We start from the raw sequence: 23,553 nt of genomic DNA, 5'->3' as shown, positions 1-23,553 counted from the left end.
TGTGATTTTGCACACCGTGCCGCACTGTAACAGTATTTCTGCTATGGGGCAGTCGGGAAGTGGTTAAAGAGATTTGTTTATGGGTTAAGCTAAATGGCTACATCCTATGTATTGACACAGAATAAATAAATACATTTATTATGTTCTTGCATGGGCTGTTGAGCAGATAACAATGAAAAATGAAAGGTCAGCTAATTTCCTCATGTCTGAATGTTTGCTATTGAAATAAATGAACTTCTTTCTAAGCTAGTGGGAACATTGAACTTGAGTCATCTTTTCATGTACCATTGACTGAAAAATACCATGCATTCCTGGCTAGAGGTCATGATCTTCACAAATGAAAACAGCTAGCTGAAAGAACATTTGTTATTTACTTCAGTCTCTAAACCATCTAAGAATTGCATTAAACTCTAGCAATTTACTTGCCACATTCAATGGCAGTAGTAGACTAGTTCTGGAAAATCATGCTGTAAGTGCAAGCTTTACCAGCGACCAGGCAGAGACAGTATTACTGTAATTACTAGACTGGCAAAAAAATGGCCAAACAAAGATTTTGATCTTTTTGAGTCAACAGGATTTAACAGCTGTCCAGTGTGAGAGTCTGTCTGTCTGAATGCTGGATAGACAGCCACATTACATATTTGTTGGTAAAATTTGTGAATAGGAAATTTTAGAGACCAATGTTAAAGCGGAGTTCCAACTGTTTTTGTGTTTATTAAAAGTCAGCAGCTACAAAAAATGTAGCTGCTGACTTTTAACCACTTGCCATCTGCCTACTGTTTATAAACGGCAGGGCGGTGGCACTCCAGGGGCGGGTTGCCGTTCTAGCTGTGCATGCTCCCTGGGAGTGCACAGCACCGCGATCTGGTGCCCGCTGTGTCCTCCGGACACAGTGAAACACCGATCGTCAGACGGGACCTCTGTACGAGGTCCCGATCATGTGATCACTGATAGGCCAATCAGTGATCACAAGCAAAGTAGTAAGCAAGATGTCACTTGTGACATCATTGCTTACTACGTGTGAAATCTGTGAATGATCACAGAGGTCACATGGTACAAAGCTATTCACAACAGCCTTGTACCATGTGACAAGCTGTGACCAATCACAGCTCACTCAGTAGTTCTCAATGGCTGCAAGAATGCAGACAGAGAGAAAGAGAAATGATTGCTTTTACATCCTATATGGGTGTAAAAGCCATCACTGTAAAAAAAAAAAAAACTTCATCACTCCCCACAAGTAGTACAGTGTCACCATGGTGACACTGTACTGCTAGGGTGACAGTATGTAAAAAAGAAAAAAAAAACATAAATAATAATATAAAAAAATAAAATAAAAATGTAAAAAAAAAAAGGTTAAAAATTATAATTTTTGGTTATAAACTAATTTGGCTTATTTTTTTTTTACTAAAAAGATAATTGAATACATTTCAGCCAAGATTTATGATGAAAGATTATTTATTTGCTACATTTTTTAAGAATTTTTTAAAAATTTTTGGACATTTTCATTTACATAGCAAAAAAAATAAAAATCCCAGCGGTGAATAAATACCACCAAAATAATGCTTTGTCTGTCTAAAAAAAATGGTAAAAAATTCATATGGGTACAGTGTTGCATGACCGCGCAATTGTCATTCAAAGTGTGATAGCGCTGAAAGATGAAAATTTCCCTGGACAGGAAGGGGGTAAAAGTGTCCGGACTGGAAGTGGTTAATAAACACACACTTACCTGTCCCAGAGTCCAGCAATGTTCTCACCCGCATGGTCCCTTCTCCTCTTCTTTCCTCCATGGCGCCGGCAATTCAACTGTGGGCACCAAGCTGTGAAAACTTGTGGCTGCAAAGCTGAGTGCCTACTGCGCATGCGCGAGTCGAGCTGTGCTTCCTACTTGGTCCGGTAGTCTCCTGAGACCTGTGAAAGTTCCCATCAGACTGCAGGAGGGAGCCGAACTTCTGGCTTACTTCGCTGCAGCAAACTGAGCCGGAAGCAGGAGCGGGTACCTATCAAAACCAGGCACCCAGTCCCCCCCCCCCAAAAGGTGGCAAATATGGCAGTGGAGGGGGGGAGGAGGCAAATAAGGGGAGCTTCCACTTGTGAGTGGAAATCCGCTTTAATGACCTCATTTGTGAGCCTTGAGTCTATGTGAGTCGCTCTAACCTTAAAAGAAACTTGTAGCAGCATTAAAGTCAAAAGCTTGCCACTGGAAGCTAAAGCACGCACCAGCAGGTACACAGAGGGGTTGATTTACTACAACTGGTGTAACAGCGATGGGCCCTGTCACTTGATAAAAGCAGGTAGAAATGCTCTGGTAATGGACACAGGGTCTGCACATGTGCGAAGTACAGAACTGCGGAGTGTAGATTTTGAGTGGAAAAAACTGCTGTTGCAGGTTTCTCCAGATTTTGATATTTCTGGATGGGGTTCCATAGTTTGGAGATTTCAAAGTGCCTTGGGAGGGAAGAGATCTCCAATCCAGTGTCCAGAGTTTGAAGTCAACCAGCAGGGTGTGGGCCCAGGTGCTCACAGCCCGTCTAATGATGGTTTGCTGAGAGTTGCTAGGGGGAGTGGAGTGTGTTTGGAGCAGTGGCTGCCATTGAGTGGATCTCTTTCAGACAGAGGCTGTGTGCGTTCAAGGGCTCCAAGGCTGTGTGCGTTCAAGGGCTCCAAGGCTGTGTGCGTTCAAGGGCTCCAAGGCTGTGTGCGTTCAAGGGCTCCAAGGCTGTGTGCGTTCAAGGGCTCCAAGGCTGTGTGCGTTCAAGGGCTCCAAGGCTGTGTGCGTTCAAGGGCTCCAGGCTGAGTGCGTTCAAGGAGTCCAATGCTGTGTGCTGGGACTAGCCAGGGGTCTGGGAGACCCATACCAGCAGAGGTACTGCTGACCAGCAGGGCTAATGTGGAGTAGCCAGGAGGCTTGGTAATTTTTCATTTCTGTTTACAGCTGGTGAAGAACCCCTGTGTGGGAAAGCTTATTTTGGACTTTTGAGGTTTTGTTTCTTAACTTTTAATAAAAGTGGGCTACCAAGCCCTGAATAAAGAGTTTATGACTAGTGTAGGCTCACTTGGAAAGCATTTACCACTAGAGCTGATCATCCCCCATGTCACACTTCAGAGTGCAAAATCTGGTGCAGCTGTGCATGGTAGCGAATCAGCTTCTAACGTCAGCTTGTTCGATTAAGCTTTGGCCAAAAAAGTGGAAGCTGATTGGTTTCTATGCAGAGCTGCACCAAATTTTGCACACGCTCCAGTTTTAGTAAATCAACTTTTTCATTTAGAGCACCTCAAGGTTCAAATGTGCTCTATAACCAGAGGTACTGGTTTTTCTCATGCCTCCATTGGTAGACCAGGCAGAGCTTTTGAAGGTACGTTATGACCTTGGAGGGGGCGGCACTATGCAGCAGGAAGGAAAAATTGGTTGTATTGCAAATGGAGATTATTAATTTTGGGGGTTTTTTTTTTTCATTTTTAACAGTGAAACTTAACTGTATCTGAGCACCACAAATTTTCATTTTTCATTTTAAAACCACACTCACCCATCCATTCATGTCTCCATGATTTATTTTGTTCAGAAATCACTTTGAAAAACTTCCCCTTAGCATTTTTAGCCACAGCCATTTGAGTAAGGGCAAATGATTCATGTACCATTTTACTTCCTGGAATCCATCTTCCCCTAGCTCAGCCATGCAGGCAGGAAGATGTGCTTAGCTGAGAAAAAACCCCTCCAGATGAAAGAAAAAAAAATGCCCATAAAGACTCCTGAAATGTATGACATCATTTTGGCCTAGGCCAGAAACCAGGAAGTAACTGAAAAAATTTAAACACCAAAAGTTTAAAACATGTAAATAAGATATACCTTTCTATCTATTTACTAGGGCTAGTAGAATAAAAATTTAAAATAGTTAATTGATTAGTTAGTCAAAAGTTAGTAGCATTCCATTAACCCAGTAGGGAATTTTTACACCTACAAAAAGCAGCAAAACATCAAGCAGTTGAGCATTCCTGATTATTCTGCTATTTCAAGCCTAAGTCTGGGCACAAACAATTATTTGAAATATATTTTTTTATATATGATATACATTCGCTGTTATTCACCAAATGATTTTGCAAAGCCAGATATTATATTGGAAAAGTATCATCTGTATAATACTATTAATGATCACTGTACTGCACATAGCCTTTGCAAAGCATAGTGTTGTGAGTGGGACCCAGGATGTCCTCCCACTAGGGACTGTCTGCAGAAAATGGAGGAGGACAGAGAACTGATCAGAATTTATTACAGGAAACTCCTGTGCAGAGACAAAATGCAGAAGTTTCTTCATGCTGCATCAATATACAGATCTAGAAGAAATACACAAAATATATCAAGATTTAATGATGAACACGCATGCATTTTGTATTTATACAATACTTTTTTTAGCTCAGATATTAGTTTTAAAGATTATAAAATGAACCCATCCAATAATGCAGGGAAGACATTTAGTGATAAAAAGGGTCTTCTACTAAGAAAAACAATGAAAATAACGAGGTTACCAATAACATTTGCCAAGCAGCTAATACTTCTTGCTTTCTAAAATACTGATCTTTGTTCATAATTGTCCCAAAGATGGAACTATGAGAATTACAGTACTGTCATCGGTAATGATCACTTCATTGCACTTGATTATACTAGGAATCCATCATTCCAGATGTAAAATGTATATCTATGTTTAGCGGTTTCCAAGTGACTTTGTATATACAAGACGCTGGTATGAGCAGCTAACAAGAGTGATTTACCAAGCCTTGTCTGACTCTAGGTGTTTAACTTTCATTTGTTTCCCTTCTGAGGCTGGAGTCAGGGGTAGCAATGGTTTTAACCATACCTCCCAACTTTTTGAAACTATAAAGAGGGATATCTTTTAGCACAAAATACAGTATGTAGGCAAAGGTCACATCCCTGTCGTGGCTCTAACTGCACAAACCAAAAAGATATCATAGTCACAATGCGGCTAGTACTTCTAACTGGCACTAAGGTTGGTGGTTCGAATCCCAACCATGATGCTACCTTCCTAGAGTTTGTATGTTTGACCTGTGCCTGTGTGGGTTTCCTCCCACACTCCAAAGACGTGCTGGTAGGTTAGATGGCTCCTGACTATGAATGCGAGTTAGGGACCTTAGACTGTAAGTTACTTGAGGGCAGTGACTTATGTGAATGTATACTATATATATATATATATATATATATATATATATATATATATATACATACACACTCCCCATCCACTTTATTAGGTACACCTGTTCAATTGCTTGGTAGCACAAATTGCTAATCAGCCAATCACATGCCAGCAACTCAATGCATTTAGGCATGTAGATGTGGTGAAGACGACTTGCTGATGTTCAAACCAAGCATCAGAATGGGGAAGAAAGGAGATTTAAGCGACTTTGAACGTGGCATAGTTGTCGGTGCCAGATGGGCTGGTCTGAGTATTTCAAAAACTGCTAGTGGGATTTTTACATACAACCATCTCTACAGTAAGGTTTAGAGAATTGTCCGAAAAAGACAATATATCCAATGAGCGGCAGTTGTATGGTCAAAAATGCTTGATTGATGTCAGAGGAGAATGGGCAGACTGGTTCCTGCCAGGGGCGGACTGACCATTTGGAAACTCGGGCACTGCCCGAGGGCCCGGGGTCAGTAGGGGGCCCCATGAGATGCCCCTGGTACCTTTTTTATAGGCTTTTTTGAGTTTGGGCAAGGACACAGGGGCCCCATGATCCCCTATTGCCCGGGGGCCCCATGAGTTGTCAGTCCGCCCCTGGTTCCTGCAATATTCAAATGGTAGGGTCAGAATTTTTTGAAAACAACATGAAAGCATTGATCCATCCTGCCTTGTATCAGGCTGGTGGTGGTGGTGTAATGGTGTGAGGGATATTTTCTTGGCTCTAGCAAGGTGTACCTAATAAAGTGGCTGGTGAGTGTATATAGGTAAAGTACTACATAAATTGGTGGCCCTATATAAGTAGCTATAATTACTATGCAACAAATGATTATTACTTTATAGGGACTTTTAGAAATAACAAATGCAATATTATAGAGGTTGGATAAAAAATGTAGTACATCATAACACGTTAGGTAATAAATAGTATGTTTTCTATAGAGATGTTCATATCAGACCAATAATAGGGACAACTGAGCCTGCACGAGGGACAGAGGGATTTGGTCTCAAAAGAGGGACAGTCCCTTCAAATGAGGTTGTCAAGTACCCCTGGTCTTGAGGCCAAAGTGATTAGAGGGCTTCCCTTGCACATGAGTGCATAACACCCCTGAGGATGATAACAGGAGATGCTGAGCCCAAAGAAGCATGTGTTGCCAGCTGTGCTGTTGCCGGACAGGTACGTGATAGCGAAGCCCCTTCATTTGACAGAGATGAAAATGTATATTATATAGGGTGCGCTTTTTGGAGCTCAACCTCTGTAGCTGTAAGATAAAGGTGCCAGATGGATATCAGGGATGGATGGGAGCAGTAACACTGAGGCAGCTCTTCTTAGAGTGGAAGCAAGGCTCTAATGCAGTAATAAGAAAAAGAGAGGAAGGCGCCTCTAAGTGCAGTATTAACAATTTATTTAGTAAACAATGGAAAATTAGCACTTACAAGATAAAGGGTTAAAAAGACTCATCCTGTGGTAATTAGATCCAGGTGGGACATCCAGCTGTCCAGCAGCAAACTATGCCTATAGGATCAGCAGAGGGGAAGAAGGAGCCTATTGAGCATGCTACGAAATGCATTACCGCCCCCTTCACCTGCTACATCTGACTCTGCTCTCCTAGCTTCATTTTTGATGCACAGGCACATCCTGGACTCTACTTCCTGATCCTATAGGCATAGCTTGCTGCTGGACAGCTGGATGTCCCACCTGGATCTAATTACCACACGATGAGTCTTTTTAACCGTTTATCTTGTAAGTGCTAGTTTTCCATTGTTTACTAAATAAATTGTTAATACTGCACTTAGAGGCGCCTTCCTCTCTTTTTCATTTGACAGAGATGGCAGCTGGTTTGAGTGGCACACTGGAACATGCAGGCAGAAATGTGTGTAGTCTAGGCTGGACAGGAAACGTAGTCAGGAACAGGACCCAAGGTCAGTTGCGGTAGTAAGGCATGAATATAAACAGGAGAGTAGTCTGAGGCAGGCCAAGGTCATACACAGGGAGCAGACAACAGCAACTCCATGGAGCAAGCTGAGGTCAGAGCCAGGAGAGAAGCCAGGAGGGGCAAGTCCAGAAGCAAGCTGGGTTGGTAACTGGGAATCCAAGAGTACTGAGCACACGGGAACATGGGGTACAGGGAGCTGAAGCCTAATCAGTGAAATCTAAGAGTTTCTGTCAACCTTATTAAACTCAAAAGGCACCAGGAACTATCATGCACACATGTTGGATATTGGCAAATGTGCCAAGTCTTTGCACATTCCTCTTCTGGCTTACACCCTGACAGGTACAGTTGGGAGCCATGGTTTTAACTGTTACTAGACCCTTCAGCTCAGTGCAAGCACCAGGAGCATCTATGCTATGTAAGATACACTGTATCTATTATATGTATAAGGAGAAGGTGTCTTAAGGGTCCTGAATTACTTACTGAAGCGGAAACCGCATATAGTTAGCTAGCTGTCTTGTTAGGGGTTCATTTATTTATTTATACTTTACATGCAAATACTTTTCTAAATGCAGTCAGCATATCTTCACACCAGGGTCTTCTTGACATATTTTGAAATACCACTTGAATTTCTAACATCAAAGAAACCCAACAACATTAAATAGAGGGTGACCATTAAAATAATAAGTCAGCCACCAACAGTTGTATTTTATTAATTCTTCCACAAATGTGAATGCGTATATGTTACACATGTAGCCACTAGTGTCAGTTTTGTCCTATCAGGCTGCATTTGCAATATACAATCAACACTGATGATCTTTTGTTTTCCTGCTGGATATCTTATTACCTTATTCACAGCAGTTAATTGTTCCCAATATGCCACAGAATTTTCTTTGAACCTGTTAAAATTTTAGAAGTCTGTGAGCTAAGCCATATCAAGTGTTGAGGGTGCGTTTGTAGTCAAGGGATCTAGCCATTATTGTGGTATTTCTATAAGAACTCTAAGCATAACAACAATTACTCTATACAAACAAAGATCTAAATATCAAATAAATCGGAAAAGTAATAGAAACAGCAAAATGTTAATTTACATGAATGAATAAATCCAGCTTCATTATGTCATCTTCCATATTTTTCCAATTTTGCAAGCATTTACGCTCATGTTGATGACTGGAACTTTCATGTCTTTGGGACTTCGCACAGACTCATGTGTGTTTATGATTTTGTACACCAAAGTTATGAATAAGGTGCAGTATACATTTAAAGAGAAATTATGCAAATTGTGAGACAAGAGCTAAAGGCATTACATCTGGTAGACCAGGTGCCACAGATTATAGCTACATATTATGCTGAAGAATGTTCTCTTGCTCTTGTGGAATTGGCCAATTTTGTACAAATTCGGGGCCCAAAAATAACACACTTATGGAAGCTATTAATGTCTAGCCTGAAAGAAATGTAGAGGAAGCCAGAAAAATTACATGTACAAGCAATTTCATCAAGTAAAAGAACACAGGACATTTTCTGGTATATAGTGTTCTTCTCAATGAAGACAGCTGGAATAAACCTGAACCACAGCTGTAAACAGGATTTGTAAAATGTTCTCATTAACAAAACTTCCTGCTATGACAATGACCTGATCCTTCTGGGGTTTTTTTTTGCTTCAAACAAGTCAATTGTCATACCTACATTGGATCCATTCGCATATGCAAAGGGATAGAACTTCCCCAATGCTAAATGTAAAGCTTCAGTGCCAACTCAATAAATCAGAGCCTATGGTTATTAGAAGAGTTGATTGGGCAGCACAGTGGCTTAGTGAATAGCACTTCTGCCTTGCAGCACTGTGGTTCTTGGTTCATATAGGCCAAAACACTAACTGCATGGCGTCTAAATGTTCTCCCTGTGCTGCATGGGGTTTTCTCTAGATATTCGGGTTTCCTCTCACACTCCAAATACATGTTGGGAACTTTGAGTGTCCCTGGTTGCTATGGTGCTGGCAGCCAGCCCACATGCACCATGGCAAGTCACTGGGGATGTCAGTGACATCAAGTTAGTTTCCTCCCAGTGTCAGAATGTCCACTGCAGTCCTGCATCCCCACTAAAAGTCACTGATCGCTGCCATTACTAGCAGAAAACAAAACAAAAATCCCATTATCTATACCGCCATTTGTAAACGCTATAACGTTCACGTAAACCAATTAATTTACTCGGCTTGGGATTTTATTTAGCAAAGACATGTAGCAGAATACATTTTGGCCTAAATTTATGACGAAATTTGATTTTTTTAAATTTTTTTACTGGACATGTTTAATAGCAAAAAGTCCAAAATATTTTTTTTTTCTCAAAATTGTCAGTCTTTTTTTGCTTATAGCGCAAAAAATAAAAAACACACAGGTGATCAAATACAACCAAAATAAAGCTCAATTCGTGGGAAAAAAAGAAAATAAATTTCATTTGGGTGCAGCGTTGCATGACCGCGCAATTGTCACTTAAAATACCGCAGCGCCGTAACTCAAAAAATGGCCTGGTCATGAAGGGGGGGGGGGGGGAGTAAATACTCAGGAGGGCAAGTGGTTAAAAAAAATGTACCAAAAAAGCACCAATTCATTGAAATTAATGGAAAACGCGGCAAAAACACAGCAAAACATAAGCAACATAAAAAATGCATCCATGATGTCCTGTAAAAATTCATCACAAATGTGGCAAAAAAGCGGCAAAAATGCATATGCGTTTATGCTATGGATCAGTGTGAATGTAGCCCAACTGAACAAAGTTCATTCTTCTAATTTTTACATTTAAAGTGAAAGGGTACCAAGAAAAATGTATGTGATCAGCAACTACACCAACATATTTCATGTCTTACAGGTTTTGCAAATGCTGAGTACAATACTCACTACTGCAAGACTTACTATTGGATAATAAGTTATTACCTAAGGCACAATAGAACATCATGAAAATGCTGTTCCAGTCTCCTGCTACTTTCTCTGTTGCCATGGTAATCAACCCTGTATTTGTACTAAGGTGAAAAGTACACTCTGAGCAAAGTTCACAAAAATATAAATCAAACAACTACAGAAAAATGAAAGTACCCTGAATATATGAATATCAGTCAAAGAGGATGGATGACGTGTGTCGTGTCCTCATCTATTAACTGTCTGTTGACTTCCTAAGTAAGAGCTCTGCTTCCTTACAGATAAGTGTCCTGGCTCCGTCATGGCTCTTTGAGTACATTGATCTAGTGCAGATAGCTGTACAATTGTGTATACCATAACAAGGAAAGAACATTTCTTTTTTTTTTTGCCACCTAATTTTTCGATAAACAGTCTAAAAAAAACACCATTGGATTGGTTACATTAATTTACCTTTCTAAAAGTGAGGTGGAAAATTTGTATTTTGATACATTTTATGAATTTTTTTGCCATCTAATTTTTCCATAAATAATATCTCACATCGGTCCCTGCTCTCAAGGAGCTTACAATCTAGGGCCCCTAACTCACACATACACATACTAGGGCAAATTTAGAATTGATAGAGTCAATTAACCTAACAGCATGTCTTTGGAGTATGGAAGGAAACTGGAGTGCCCAGCGTAAACCAACGCAGGCACAGGGAGAACATGCAAACTCTTTGCTGGTCATTAACTGAAGACACTTATTAGGGGAAATCTCCGCACCCTGCTCTGCAGTGAATAACACACACCGATGATTAGCTGCCACATGACTGCAAAGAAACTTTCCAAAAATAGTATTTTTGTGAGGATATTAATTAAATGAATAAAAAATAAATGAATAAAAGCAATCTTCTAGAAACCTCTGGACCTGCTGTTGATATGCTGACTTACCTTCTTCTTTAATTGCATGCTAAGTAATGTGTAAGTATAATAATAAAAATGTGAAAAATATACAAATCACAAATAATAGCGCAAACCAAATCACACAACAAATTATAACCACCACCAAATAAGTGCATATTAATAGTGCAAACAAAAAATCAATAAATAGGGAAACTCAATATAGTCCATTCAGAAAAGTCCATATAAACATGACCCTCAGTAAATGAAGTAATGAGATCCTCCTTCATAAGCAATGTGGTATTCAGTGCTCAAAAACACCCCATCAAAATGCACACTCACCATGTGCTAGTAATTAACCAGCATGTCAGTATATATCCAGCATTCACCAAACAGACTTCAAAGGACGATCCTCATGTGTTTAGTAATTACTCAGCATACTACTGTGTATCCAGCATATCACCAAACAAACTCCAGAGAAGATCCTCTCATATCCAGATTAGCTTATAGGCATTTTTATTATTATTTTGAGTTTTTTAATAATATCAGCATCCAGTGAGTGTATTTCCTCTCTTTATTACATTGGCGCAATGATGTTGGTATAATAGAAGTGTTGTATTTATTGGACCATTTCTTTGGTAACTAACTTTTTAGTGAATGTGTAAGTATAACACTTAAAGGTATTTTTTTACGTGTCAAAGGAATCTACACTTACTTTTTAATGGTAAAGGTACAGTTTTTTGTTAATATACAATGGCAGTATATTGTGACTTGTCAGAAATGTATCTGTGCAGATTAAGGTTACTAAAAGATAAGTTAGATGAATCCAGGTATGGCAATGTTTTTATGGCTACATTGGTCCAAGCTGGATGTATGTGCCATACCCATGGGATCCCTGTGGAAGCTGGAGATCACTATAGTATGCACCTGTGTCCTGTGCTGAGTGGCTGGCCTGCTGCATTGTGAACACAGAAGGTTTCACGCTGAGTGCTGGCGCCATTCAGGAAACACTTTGCAAACTCTCTATAAATGCAACACATTCTCTGATTGGATATAGGTGGAGAAGTAGGGTGGTGATGTCACCATTCCTATAAGTGTGCAGAGATCTGATAAAAGTAATAAGCCAGTCTCATTCCCAGAGACTTGGAATTAAGGCCCCATGCACTCAGGACCTTTAAAAACATTGCTCCTCTTGGCAGCAGTGTTTTGGCAGAAAAAATGCTTGACACTTGCAAAAGTGTCTAATGCCTTTCCAAGGGTCTAGGCTCATTTACAGGTGTCAAGAATTTGGGTGTTAATTCATTTCATTGGCCAGAGTTTTGATTTATTTATGCTCAAGCACTAAACACGCCTATCATTAACATGCGTTAAGTTGCATTCAGGCAGGTTTAGGAGCATTTACACACATCAAGCATTTTTTCTGCCACAATGCTGCTACTCCTGGATGCACTGGCAGTGGGTTTTTTTTTACAGCTCCTAAAATCCCCTGCCACTAAAAGCTTCTAAAAGTCTATGTGTGCATGGACATATTGGATAGCATGGAGGGGCCAGGGGCGGACTGACAACTCATGGGGCCCCCGGGCAATAGGGGATCATGGGGCCCCTGTGTCCTTGCCCAAACTCAAAACAGCCTATGAAAAAGGTACCAGGAACATCTCATGGGGCCCCCTACTGACCCTGGGCCCTCGGGCAGTGCCCAAGTTTCCAAATGGTCAGTCCGCCCCTGGGAGGGGCATTTGGAAGCTGTACAAAAAAAATGCCTGATGCCCCTAAAAGTGGCTGCAAAAATGCCCTGTGTGCATGAGCCCTTGGGGTATTTCTGAGCACCAAGTTTAATTTGCTTTGGCTGCAGTTTTTTTGGCAGTTTTATAAAATGAATGCTAGCTGCAGATTGAAATGAAAATTAAATTTTTAATAACACAAACTGCCAAAATAGTTTGGGTAGAACTTATATGTGTAACAAAAAGTTTTCCTTAAAGAAACAGAAATATTAGATATGTGTCATCTATTGTTCTGTATATCATATTTGTGTTGAGTAGGGAGACATCAATTGAGCGTTCACTGCAATTGCACACTTATCAATAAAGAACAGAAAGTATCTCATGTTTGTTAAGAATAAGCATGCCCATAAACCACTGCAGCCTTTTTAGCTTGTAGAAGAACACCAGTGAAGGTCTCCTCCATTCTCCCTTTGATACGCATATGCCTGTAAGTTATTTCATTGTGTTTGTTAAAGCCACATACATAGCTAGATTGCATTTCAGTGTATTCAATGTGACTTGTAGCTACCCTTAAGAAATGTGTTCATTGTATGCAAATGTGTTCATTAGAGATGAGCGAATTATTCAAAAATTCGATTCGGCTGATTCGCCGAATTTGCGGGAGAAATTCGATTCGATGCGAATTTATTCGCCGCAAATTTAACTTATTTAAAGGGTTTCTAGGCTTCAGAGAGCCTTTATATTAGTGCAGAACACTGTACCTTTAATTTAAATGCCCTTGGAGTCTGCTGGGGAAGAGAAATAATACTGTCAGTCAGTATGACATGCAGATGAGTGCCGTCGATCTTAGAATCACTGCACACTTCACTCATTTGGGCAGTCACGGGGCACGATGAAGAAGAAGAAGAAGAAGAAGAATGAAAAGAAGAAGAAGCAGAATGAAAAGAAGAAGAAGAAGAATGAAAAGAAGAATGAAAAGAAGAAGAAGAATGAAAAGAAGAATGAAAAGAAGAATGAAAAGAAGAAGAAGAAGAATGAAAAGAAGAATGAAAAGATGAAGAAGAATGAAAAGAAGAAGAATGAAAAGTAGAAGAAGAAGAATGAAAAGAAGAAGAAGAATGAAAAGAAGAAGAAGAATGAAAAGAAGAATGAAAAGAAGAAGAAGAAGAAGAATGAAAAGAAGAAGTATTCCAGTACAGCAAAAAGTGTATCTGCAGAGAGCTCCGCTATTTCTGACAGTTCTCTGACAGTTCCTTCACATTTACAGCGGTTGAAACATTGTATCTATTTATTTCCGAATAAAAACATCTGTATCCTAAATGGAAACAAATAGATACAATGTTTCAACCGCTGTAAATGAACTGTCAGAACTGTCAGAAATAGCGGAGCTCTCTGCAGTGACACTTTTACCGGCTGATCGGGAAAAATTTGATTCGTGCACCCGAAGTTTGCTAAAATTCGGATTCGATGCAAATCGAATTTTTCCTGAAATTCGAAACGAATTCCACTTCGCCAGGTTCGATTCGCTCATCTCTAGTGTTCATTGTATTGCAGTTTTACAGAACTATTCACAGAAGTAAATGGAATGAAACTCAACGCTTCTTTTGTCAGTTTTCCTAGCTAGCTATTGGCTAATCGTTAGAAAGACAGCATAATAACAAACAACTACCTAATTCAATATTTTGCTTTTTTTCTCTTTAGAGCCAAGGAGATAAAGAGCAAACTTGGTACCCTTCTCCAGAAGCCGGACACTGCCATCGACCTGATTATCCCATACCCTGAAAAGCCTGAGAAGCAAATCAAGACCCTCAAGTATGTTGCTTTATGTGCATCGGTCAATAGAAAATTTGAGAAAAAAAATTCCAGTAGCAGCCATTCATATTGCAGCTGTCATTTCCCAAAAAGAATGTAGTCCCAAACATTTCTCAATGCAGAGTTCCCCTTCTGAGCACACAGGTATTTAGTAGCTAATGTGCAGGCAAACTGCACTTAGTTCTAAAAAAAACACAATCCAAAATAATCAATAAAAACAGCAACACTCACATAACTGAACACCACAATATCTGGAATAAATATATACAAAAAGTGTGTTGCGTTGCTTGTGGATAAATTCAAAATGACATACTGCATTTCAGTCTCAATAACCAGCAATCAAAATGTGAGTTGCAATTTAAAGATCAGGCTTAAGGAAAAAGTCCAAAGTAAAAATGACTCCCTTGAAAGCCTTCACCAGCAACAGTGCTCCGTATATGAAAAGACAAAAAGAGGGCGCATGGGCCTAGTGCATTACCTTTAAAATGAGATTTATTGATAAAAAGTAAAATACTCACAAGAGAAATAAAATCAAATGGAAAGCATGTCTCTGAGGAAGAGGTACAAACTCAAAACACATCAGCCACCAGCTATCCAGAGGTCTACAGTCCCCCACCAGACTACCTTCAGGGTCTTGGACCACACTGCATCTCTTGTGACATGCTTTCCATTTGATTTTATTTCTCTCGTGAGTATTTTGCTTTTATCAATAAATCTCATTTTTAAAGGTAATGCGCTAGGCCCGTGCACCTCTTTTTGTTTTTTCATATGCAGTTCTCTTTGGATTTCCCTGGTCTGTTAAGGGCAGCAAGGCTTGCATTCCTTTCATACATGTGTGGGGATATTGACATTGTGGAGTCCAATGTCCAGTGCAGAAGCTCAGGCATTCGGTTGCTTTTTTCTTCCTACCAGCACCAGTGCTCCAACCATCACCCAACAAACCTGCTTACCAGAATGTCAGATCTCATCACAAAAGAAGTCCCACAGCACTTTATACTGATCCCAGTTGCATAGATGACTCTCTCCTTTATGCAGATTGGCGGTAACTGCATACAATGCAACAAAATCTCATATGCAGAGAAAGAACCGATACCCCTTAGAAGAAGTTCTGTAGGACAAAACGTGTAAGGGTGGAGCTAAGTAGTGATCTCATCATGCCAGCTTGAATGGGCAGAATTTGTTAGTGATCTGATTGTTTGCTTTCCTGGTTTGTTTTTCTTAAATTGGCCGAGAATTGCTACACTATTAGAGATGAGCGAATCGAAGTATCCGAAGTGGAATTCGAGTCGAATATCGGAAAAATTTCGATTCGTGCCGAATCCGAAAAACAGCCTAATTCGGACGCGCGAATCGAAATCTTTCCGAAAATGGCGGCTGACATGTGCGGCGACGGAGCGGGGATGTCGGGGAAGGCGCGCAGACAAGGCGCGCTGCCCCATAATGCATTCCTCAACGACATGTGATCGCATCAGCCAATCAGCAGCCAGCCAGCCAGCACTGTGTAATGGTCGAGGTATATATAGCGGCCATTTTGGAAATCTTCATTTGCCTGCAGTCATTGAACAGAGGCAGACCGCTCTGTACTAGGGACAGGGACAGAGTTAGGGCCACAGAAACGATAATTGGGGACAGAGAGAAGTTACTTAGGGACAGAGAACCATTACTCAGGGACACAGACTTGTTAATGAGGGCCACAGAATCGTTATTTAGGGACAAAGAAACGCTAGTTAGGGCCACAGAATTCATACTCAGGGACAGACAGAATTTTCACTCAGTGCCAGAGAATTGTTACTTAGGGCCACAGAAACGTTATTAGGGCCACAGAATTTTTACTCAGGGACAGACAGAATTGTTACTGAGTGCCAGAGAATTGTTACTCAGGGACAGACAGAATTGTTACTGAGTGCCAGAGAATTGTTACTCAGGGACAGACAGAATTGTTACTGAGTGCCAGAGAATTGTTACTCAGGGACAGACAGAATTGTTACTGAGTGCCAGAGAATTGTTACTCAGGGACAGACAGAATTGTTACTGAGTGCCAGAGAATTGTTACTCGCACAGACACAAAATTGTTACTTGCACAGACACAGAATTGTTACTCGCACAGACACAGAATTGTTACTCAGGGCCACAGAATTCATACTCAGGGACAGACAGAATTGTTACTGAGTGCCAGAGAATTGTTACTCAGGGACAGACAGAATTGTTACTGAGTGCCAGAGAATTGTTACTCAGGGACAGACAGAATTGTTACTGAGTGCCAGAGAATTGTTACTCGCACAGACACAAAATTGTTACTTGCACAGACACAGAATTGTTACTCGCACAGACACAGAATTGTTACTCAGGGCCACAGAATTCATACTCAGGGACAGACAGAATTGTTACTGAGTGCCAGAGAATTGTTACTCAGGGACAGACAGAATTGTTACTGAGTGCCAGAGAATTGTTACTCAGGGACAGACAGAATTGTTACTGAGTGCCAGAGAATTGTTACTCGCACAGACACAAAATTGTTACTTGCACAGACACAGAATTGTTACTCGCACAGACACAGAATTGTTACTCAGGGCCACAGAATTCATACTCAGGGACAGACAGAATTGTTACTGAGTGCCAGAGAATTGTTACTTAGGGACAGACAGAATTGTTACTGAGTGCCAGAGAATTGTTACTCAGGGACAGACAGAATTGTTACTGAGTGCCAGAGAATTGTTACTCGCACAGACACAAAATTGTTACTTGCACAGACACAGAATTGTTACTCGCACAGACACAGAATTGTTACTCAGGGCCACAGAATTCATACTCAGGGACAGACAGAATTGTTACTGAGTGCCAGAGAATTGTTACTCAGGGACAGACAGAATTGTTACTGAGTGCCAGAGAATTGTTACTCAGGGACAGACAGAATTGTTACTGAGTGCCAGAGAATTGTTACTCGCACAGACACAAAATTGTTACTCGCACAGACACAGAATTGTTACTCGCACAGACACAGAATTGTTACTCGCACAGACACAGAATTGTTACTCAGGGCCACAGAATTCATACTCAGGGACAGACAGAATTGTTACTGAGTGCCAGAGAATTGTTACTCAGGGACACCTAATCGTTGAATTAAATAGTATGTCAGACAACATGCAGAGGAGTGGCAGAGGAGGCAATGTTTTAGGAGCGAGCAGACGTGGCAGCAGAGGAAGGGGTCGAGGCAGCAGTATTCGCAGCCAGAGGCCAGTGCTCCCGGTGTCATCCAGCGGTCGTGTCTCCACCGACAACCCTGCCGTCATTGATTGGTTGGCTCGGTCGTCTTCCTCTTCCCAGGTCACCTCTGACACCTACAGCCAACGGTCGGTGGGTACGTCAGACACAACCGTTAGTTGGCATGGCCCGGGACCAAGCCCACTGAAATCACGTGTCCTCTACCTGCCCCTGTCCTTTGCTGTTCCCTCACCAAGCGAAGTATCGCATGCTGTGGGCTCAGCCCCACTGTACAGTGAGGAAGAGCTAACAGAGGGCGGTCAGGAACGGGGGGAGACATCGGCCTTTTCAGCAGCCAAGCGAACAAGTACTGGCGAGGAGAGTGGCTCGGTAGCCGGTCTAGAGACAGGTCTGTCTCCTGACCCACACGCAGCCGAGGGGGCTAGTAGTGAGGCGGAGACCCTACTTGATGATGAGGAGGTTGATCGCACTTGGCAGCCTCGTCGTCATCAGGCAATTTCTTCCGCATCATCAGGAGAAGAGGGTGGCAGCTTGGCAGCGAGCAAAACAGTCGGTGGGTTGCCCAGGAGACAGCAGCAGGGTCGCATCAGTGTCAGTGGAGCCAAACGTCCACGGAGTAGAGCACCAGCTCCACTGCAGCCTACCACCACGGCCAGTAGTGGTGCCGGTGCGCACGGAGGAAGTAGCAGTCAGCCAGTGAAGAGTAGCGGGGGCAAAGTTTCCTACTCGGTGGTGTGGCAATTTTTCCTCAAGCCGCCCGAGGAAGTAAACGTAGCCGTATGTCGACTATGTGGCCAGAAATGCAAGCGTGGCCAGGGGGCCCATGTTGGGACTACAGCGTTGCGTCAGCATATGCAGCGTCACCATTCGGTGGCCTGGGAAAACCGTGATAAACATACGGCGGTTCTGCCTGCCCCAGCCCCCGCTCCATCACCCGCTCCGTTACTTGCTCCGTCACCCGACGTCGTCAATCGCCCTCTATCAGCCAGTCAAGGCTCCAACACCTCTGCTGAGGGGAGTTGTCGCTCATTGGCATCTTCCGCTCGTTCAGATGCTCCTTCTCCTGCTACTCCTCTTCTCGGATTCCGTCAACAGTCTTTCTTGGAATCCGTATCCAAGAGACAACAGTTTGCGAGCACGCACCCGACGGTGCAAAAGCTGAACGTCCTCCTGTCCAAGTTGCTGGTGCTGCAGTCCCTCCCTTTCCAACTGGTGGACTCAGCACCTTTCCGAGAAATGATGGCTTGTGCCGCGCCGCGGTGGAGAGTGCCAAGCCGTCATTTCTTTGCCCAAAAGGCAGTGCCAGCCCTGCATTCACATGTAGAAGAGATGGTGGGCCAGTCTTTGAGCATGTCGGTCTCTGCCAAAGTGCACGGCAGCGCCGACGTGTGGAGCTGTAACTACGGTCAGGGACAGTACATGTCATTTACGGCCCACTGGGTGAACGTGGTGCCGGCACAGCCGCACCAGCAACTTGGACAGGTCACGACGCTTTTGCCTCCACGTTTGCACGTCCTTGGTCCAGCAAGCATGTCCGCCTCTACCACCTCTTTTTCCGCCGTGTCCTCAGCCGCCACCCCCGTGCCAAGTCCCATTACCCGACCGGCATATCACATGTGCAGGGCGCAACGGTGTCACGCTGTGCTGCACCTGGTATGCCTTGGCGAACGTAGTCACACAGGGGAGGAACTGCTGAGTGTAATGAACAGAGAAATCGACAGATGGCTGTCTCCGCGCAAACTAAAAATCGGAACCATGTTGACTGACAACGGAAAAAACATGGTGTCTGCTCTGCGTCAAGGAAGGTTGTGCCATGCGCCATGCATGGCTCACGTGTTCAATCTGGTTGTCAAGCGGTTCCTAAAATCCACCATCCCACTGCAAGACATCCTTAAAATGTCACGTAAACTGTGCATGCATTTCAGCCATTCCTACACCGCAAAGAACACCCTCATTGAGCTGCAGCGGCAGAACGGAATTCCACAGCATCGCCTGATCTGCGACGTTGCAACAAGGTGGAATTCAACCCTACACATGTTAGACCGCCTTTACGAGCAGCGAAAGGCCATCACCGATTTCCTGATGTTACAAGCGGATAAAGGTACTCCCCTGTGTAACTTAGATGTCAGCCATTGGCAGCTCATGCGTGACACCTGCCGCTTGCTCAGGCCCTTTGAGGAGGCCACGCTATTCGTGAGTCGGCAGGACTATGGGATGAACGACGTCATTCCTCTGTTGCACGTCCTGGAACAAATGCTGTTAACAATGGCTGGTCAGGGTGCGGTAGACGTGGCGCACAGATCTCAACGCCACATGACCCCTGTGGGGGCAGGACAGGAAGAAGAGGAGGAGGTAGAGGAGGACATTTGTGCTCAGGAATTATTGAGTGAAATGGGTGGTTTTTCCACTCAGCGGACAGGAGTGGAGGAGCAGGAGCATCTGGTAGAGGAGGAGGAGGAGGAGACAGAGGACCCAGACGCACCGTGGCAGTATGCTGTGGAGATGGAGGCAGGGAGTCCCTCGCATTCCTTGGCACAAATGGCCCATAGCATGCTCGGTTGCTTGCGTAGCGACAGCCGAATAATAACCATCAGACAGAGGGATGACTTTTGGCTGTCCACCTTGTTGGACCCTCGCTACCGGTCCAAAATGGTGGCCTTTTTCACACCTGCTGAGAGGGAGGCCAAAATTACGTACTATAAAAACCACCTATGTAGTCAGTTGGTCTCTGCCTTTGTGCGCCAACGTCCATCCTCAGACACTGTGGGCCCTGTGCGCTCGCGTTCCGCTGGCATGGCAGCAGGGGAGGGGTGGGGTGGTAGGAGCAGTGGCAGCTCCACCAGCAGTGGCTGCCTCAGTCTGCAGTCGATGATGAGTAGCTTTCTTCACCAGCGCAGTGAGGAAACTACTAACCAGCCGCAGCAGCAGCAGCAGCATCAGGTGGACCTGGAGCAGGAGCTCAAACAACAGGCTTGGGCCTACTTGGACAGCACCCTGCCAACCGAGGTAGACAATCCCCTTGACTACTGGGCAACGAAACTTGACCTTTGGCCCCAACTAGCTGAATTTGCCCTTGAAAGGCTGTCATGCCCGGCCAGTAGCGTGGCATCGGAGCGCGTGTTTAGTGCGGCAGGAGGTATTGTAACTCCGCGGAGGACACGACTGTCCACCCAAAGTGTGGAGAGACTCACGTTTGTGAAAATGAATCAGGCGTGGATTAGTCTGGATTTCAAACCACCAGTTCCTGACACAACTGACTAAATCCGCCATGAATCATGCCTCAAACATGTGCCACTTTCAGGTCTCCTCACACTGCTGGTGTGTTTAATTTTTTGACATAGGGTGCTGGCAGATTACGGGCCTCCTATAGCTGCTGCCAGGCCCCTAATCTGCCATAGGCCCCTATATACCGCCTCCTCATGCTGCTGCTAGGTCCAGAGTCTCTCATGGGTCCCTGTACGGCCTCCCATTGCTGCTGTCTCCATCGCCACACTCTGCTGCCATGTGCCACTTTCAGGTCTCTTCACACTGCTGGTGTGTTTAATTTTTTGACATAGGGTGCAGGCAGATTACGGGCCTCACATAGCTGCTGCCAGGCCCCTAATCTGCCATGGGCCCCTATATACCGCCTCCTCATGCTGCTGCCAAGTCCAGAGTCTCTCATGGGTCCCTGTACGGCCTCCCATTGCTGCTGTCTCCATCGCCACACTCTGCTGCCATGTGCCACTTTCAGGTCTCTTCACACTGCTGGTGTGTTAAATTTTTTGACATAGGGTGCAGGCAGATTACGGGCCTCACATAGCTGCTGCCAGGCCCCTAATCTGCCATGGGCCCCTATATACCGCCTCCTCATGCTGCTGCCAAGTCTAGAGTCTGTCATGGGTCCCTGTACGGCCTCCCATTGCTGCTGTCTCCATCGCCACACTCTGCTGCCATGTGCCACTTTCAGGTCTCTTCACACTGCTGGTGTGTTAAATTTTTTGACATAGGGTGCAGGCAGATTACGGGCCTCACATAGCTGCTGCCAGGCCCCTAATCTGCCATGGGCCCCTATATACCGCCTCCTCATGCTGCTGCCAAGTCTAGAGTCTGTCATGGGTCCCTGTACGGCCTCCCATTGCTGCTGTCTCCATCGCCACACTCTGCTGCCATGTGCCACTTTCAGGTCTCTTCACACTGCTGGTGTGTTTAATTTTTTGACATAGGGTGCAGGCAGATTACGGGCCTCACATAGCTGCTGCCAGGCCCCTAATCTGCCATGGGCCCCTATATACCGCCTCCTCATGCTGCTGCCAAGTCTAGAGTCTGTCATGGGTCCCTGTACGGCCTCCCATTGCTGCTGTCTCCATCGCCACACTCTGCTGCCATGTGCCACTTTCAGGTCTCTTCACACTGCTGGTGTGTTTAATTTTTTGACATAGGGTGCAGGCAGATTACGGGCCTCACATAGCTGCTGCCAGGCCCCTAATCTGCCATGGGCCCCTATATACCGCCTCCTCATGCTGCTGCCAAGTCTAGAGTCTGTCATGGGTCCCTGTACGGCCTCCCATTGCTGCTGTCTCCATCGCCACACTCTGCTGCCATGTGCCACTTTCAGGTCTCTTCACACTGCTGGTGTGTTAAATTTTTTGACATAGGGTGCAGGCAGATTACGGGCCTCACATAGCTGCTGCCAGGCCCCTAATCTGCCATGGGCCCCTATATACCGCCTCCTCATGCTGCTGCCAAGTCTAGAGTCTGTCATGGGTCCCTGTACGGCCTCCCATTGCTGCTGTCTCCATCGCCACACTCTGCTGCCATGTGCCACTTTCAGGTCTCTTCACACTGCTGGTGTGTTTAATTTTTTGACATAGGGTGCAGGCAGATTACGGGCCTCACATAGCTGCTGCCAGGCCCCTAATCTGCCATGGGCCCCTATATACCGCCTCCTCATGCTGCTGCCAAGTCTAGAGTCTGTCATGGGTCCCTGTACGGCCTCCCATTGCTGCTGTCTCCATCGCCACACTCTGCTGCCATGTGCCACTTTCAGGTCTCTTCACACTGCTGGTGTGTTAAATTTTTTGACATAGGGTGCTGGCAGATTACGGGCCTCCCATTGCTGCTGCCAGACATGTAATCTGCCATGGGCCCCCGTACCGACTCCTCATGCTGTGACGTTGCAACAAGGTGTAATTCAACCCTACATATGTTAGACCGCCTTTACGAACAGCTAAAGGCCATCACAGATTTCCTGATGTTAAAAGCGGATAAAGGTACTCCCTGTGTAACTTAGATGTCAGCCATTGTCAGCTCATGTGTGACACCTGCGCTTGCTCAGGCCCTTTGAGGAGGCCACGCTATTCGTGAGTCGGCAGGACTATGGGATGAATGAGGTCAAATCGGCCATGGGCCCCCGTACCGCCTGTTCACGCTGATGCTGGTCCCACAGTGTGACCTGGGTCCCTGTACGGCCTCCCATTGCTTCCACTCTGCCATGTGCCACTTTGAAATCTCCTCACACTCCTGCGGTTGTCCATTTTGTCATAGGTTGCTGGCAGATTACAGGCCTTCCATAGGTGCCACCAAGCCCCATATCGGCCATGGGCCCCCGTACCGCCTGGTCACGCTGCTGCTGGGCCCACAGTGTGACCTGGGTCCCTGTACCGCCTCCCATTGCTCCCACTCTGCCATGTGCCACTTTCAGGTCTCCTCACGCTCCTGCTGGTTTCCATTTTGTCATAGGTTGCTGTATGGCCTCCCATTGCTGCTGCCTCCACCGCCACACTGTGGCTCCAAACACTGGTTTTGGCCCCGTGACTGGCCAAAGGAGTGAAGTGTGCAGTGATTCTAAGATCGACGGCACTCATCTGCATGTCATACTGACAGACAGTATTATTTCTCTTCCCCAGCAG

The 23,553-nt window shown here is 44.3% G+C and overlaps 1 protein-coding gene across 2 annotated transcripts in view; it reads left to right on the top strand.

Moving 5' to 3' along the window:
* RGS5 (regulator of G protein signaling 5) overlaps nt 1-23,553 on the top strand; it is a 192,439-nt gene that overhangs the window by 66,925 nt on the left and 101,961 nt on the right. For both annotated transcript variants that reach the window (XM_089671527.1, XM_089671529.1), the window contains exon 2: nt 14,330-14,440. In XM_089671527.1, the coding sequence (XP_089527653.1) occupies nt 14,330-14,440 (111 nt within the window). The remainder of the gene's footprint in view (nt 1-14,329; nt 14,441-23,553) is intronic.

The sequence above is a fragment of the Staurois parvus genome, unplaced genomic scaffold (genome assembly GCF_062004578.1).
Source record: "Staurois parvus isolate SC_StPar_1 unplaced genomic scaffold, SC_StPar_1.0 ptg000106l, whole genome shotgun sequence".
Lineage (NCBI taxonomy): Eukaryota > Metazoa > Chordata > Amphibia > Anura > Ranidae > Staurois > Staurois parvus.
The sequence above is the reverse complement of the archived record's forward strand: the minus strand, read 5'-3'. Positions and strand labels throughout refer to the sequence as shown.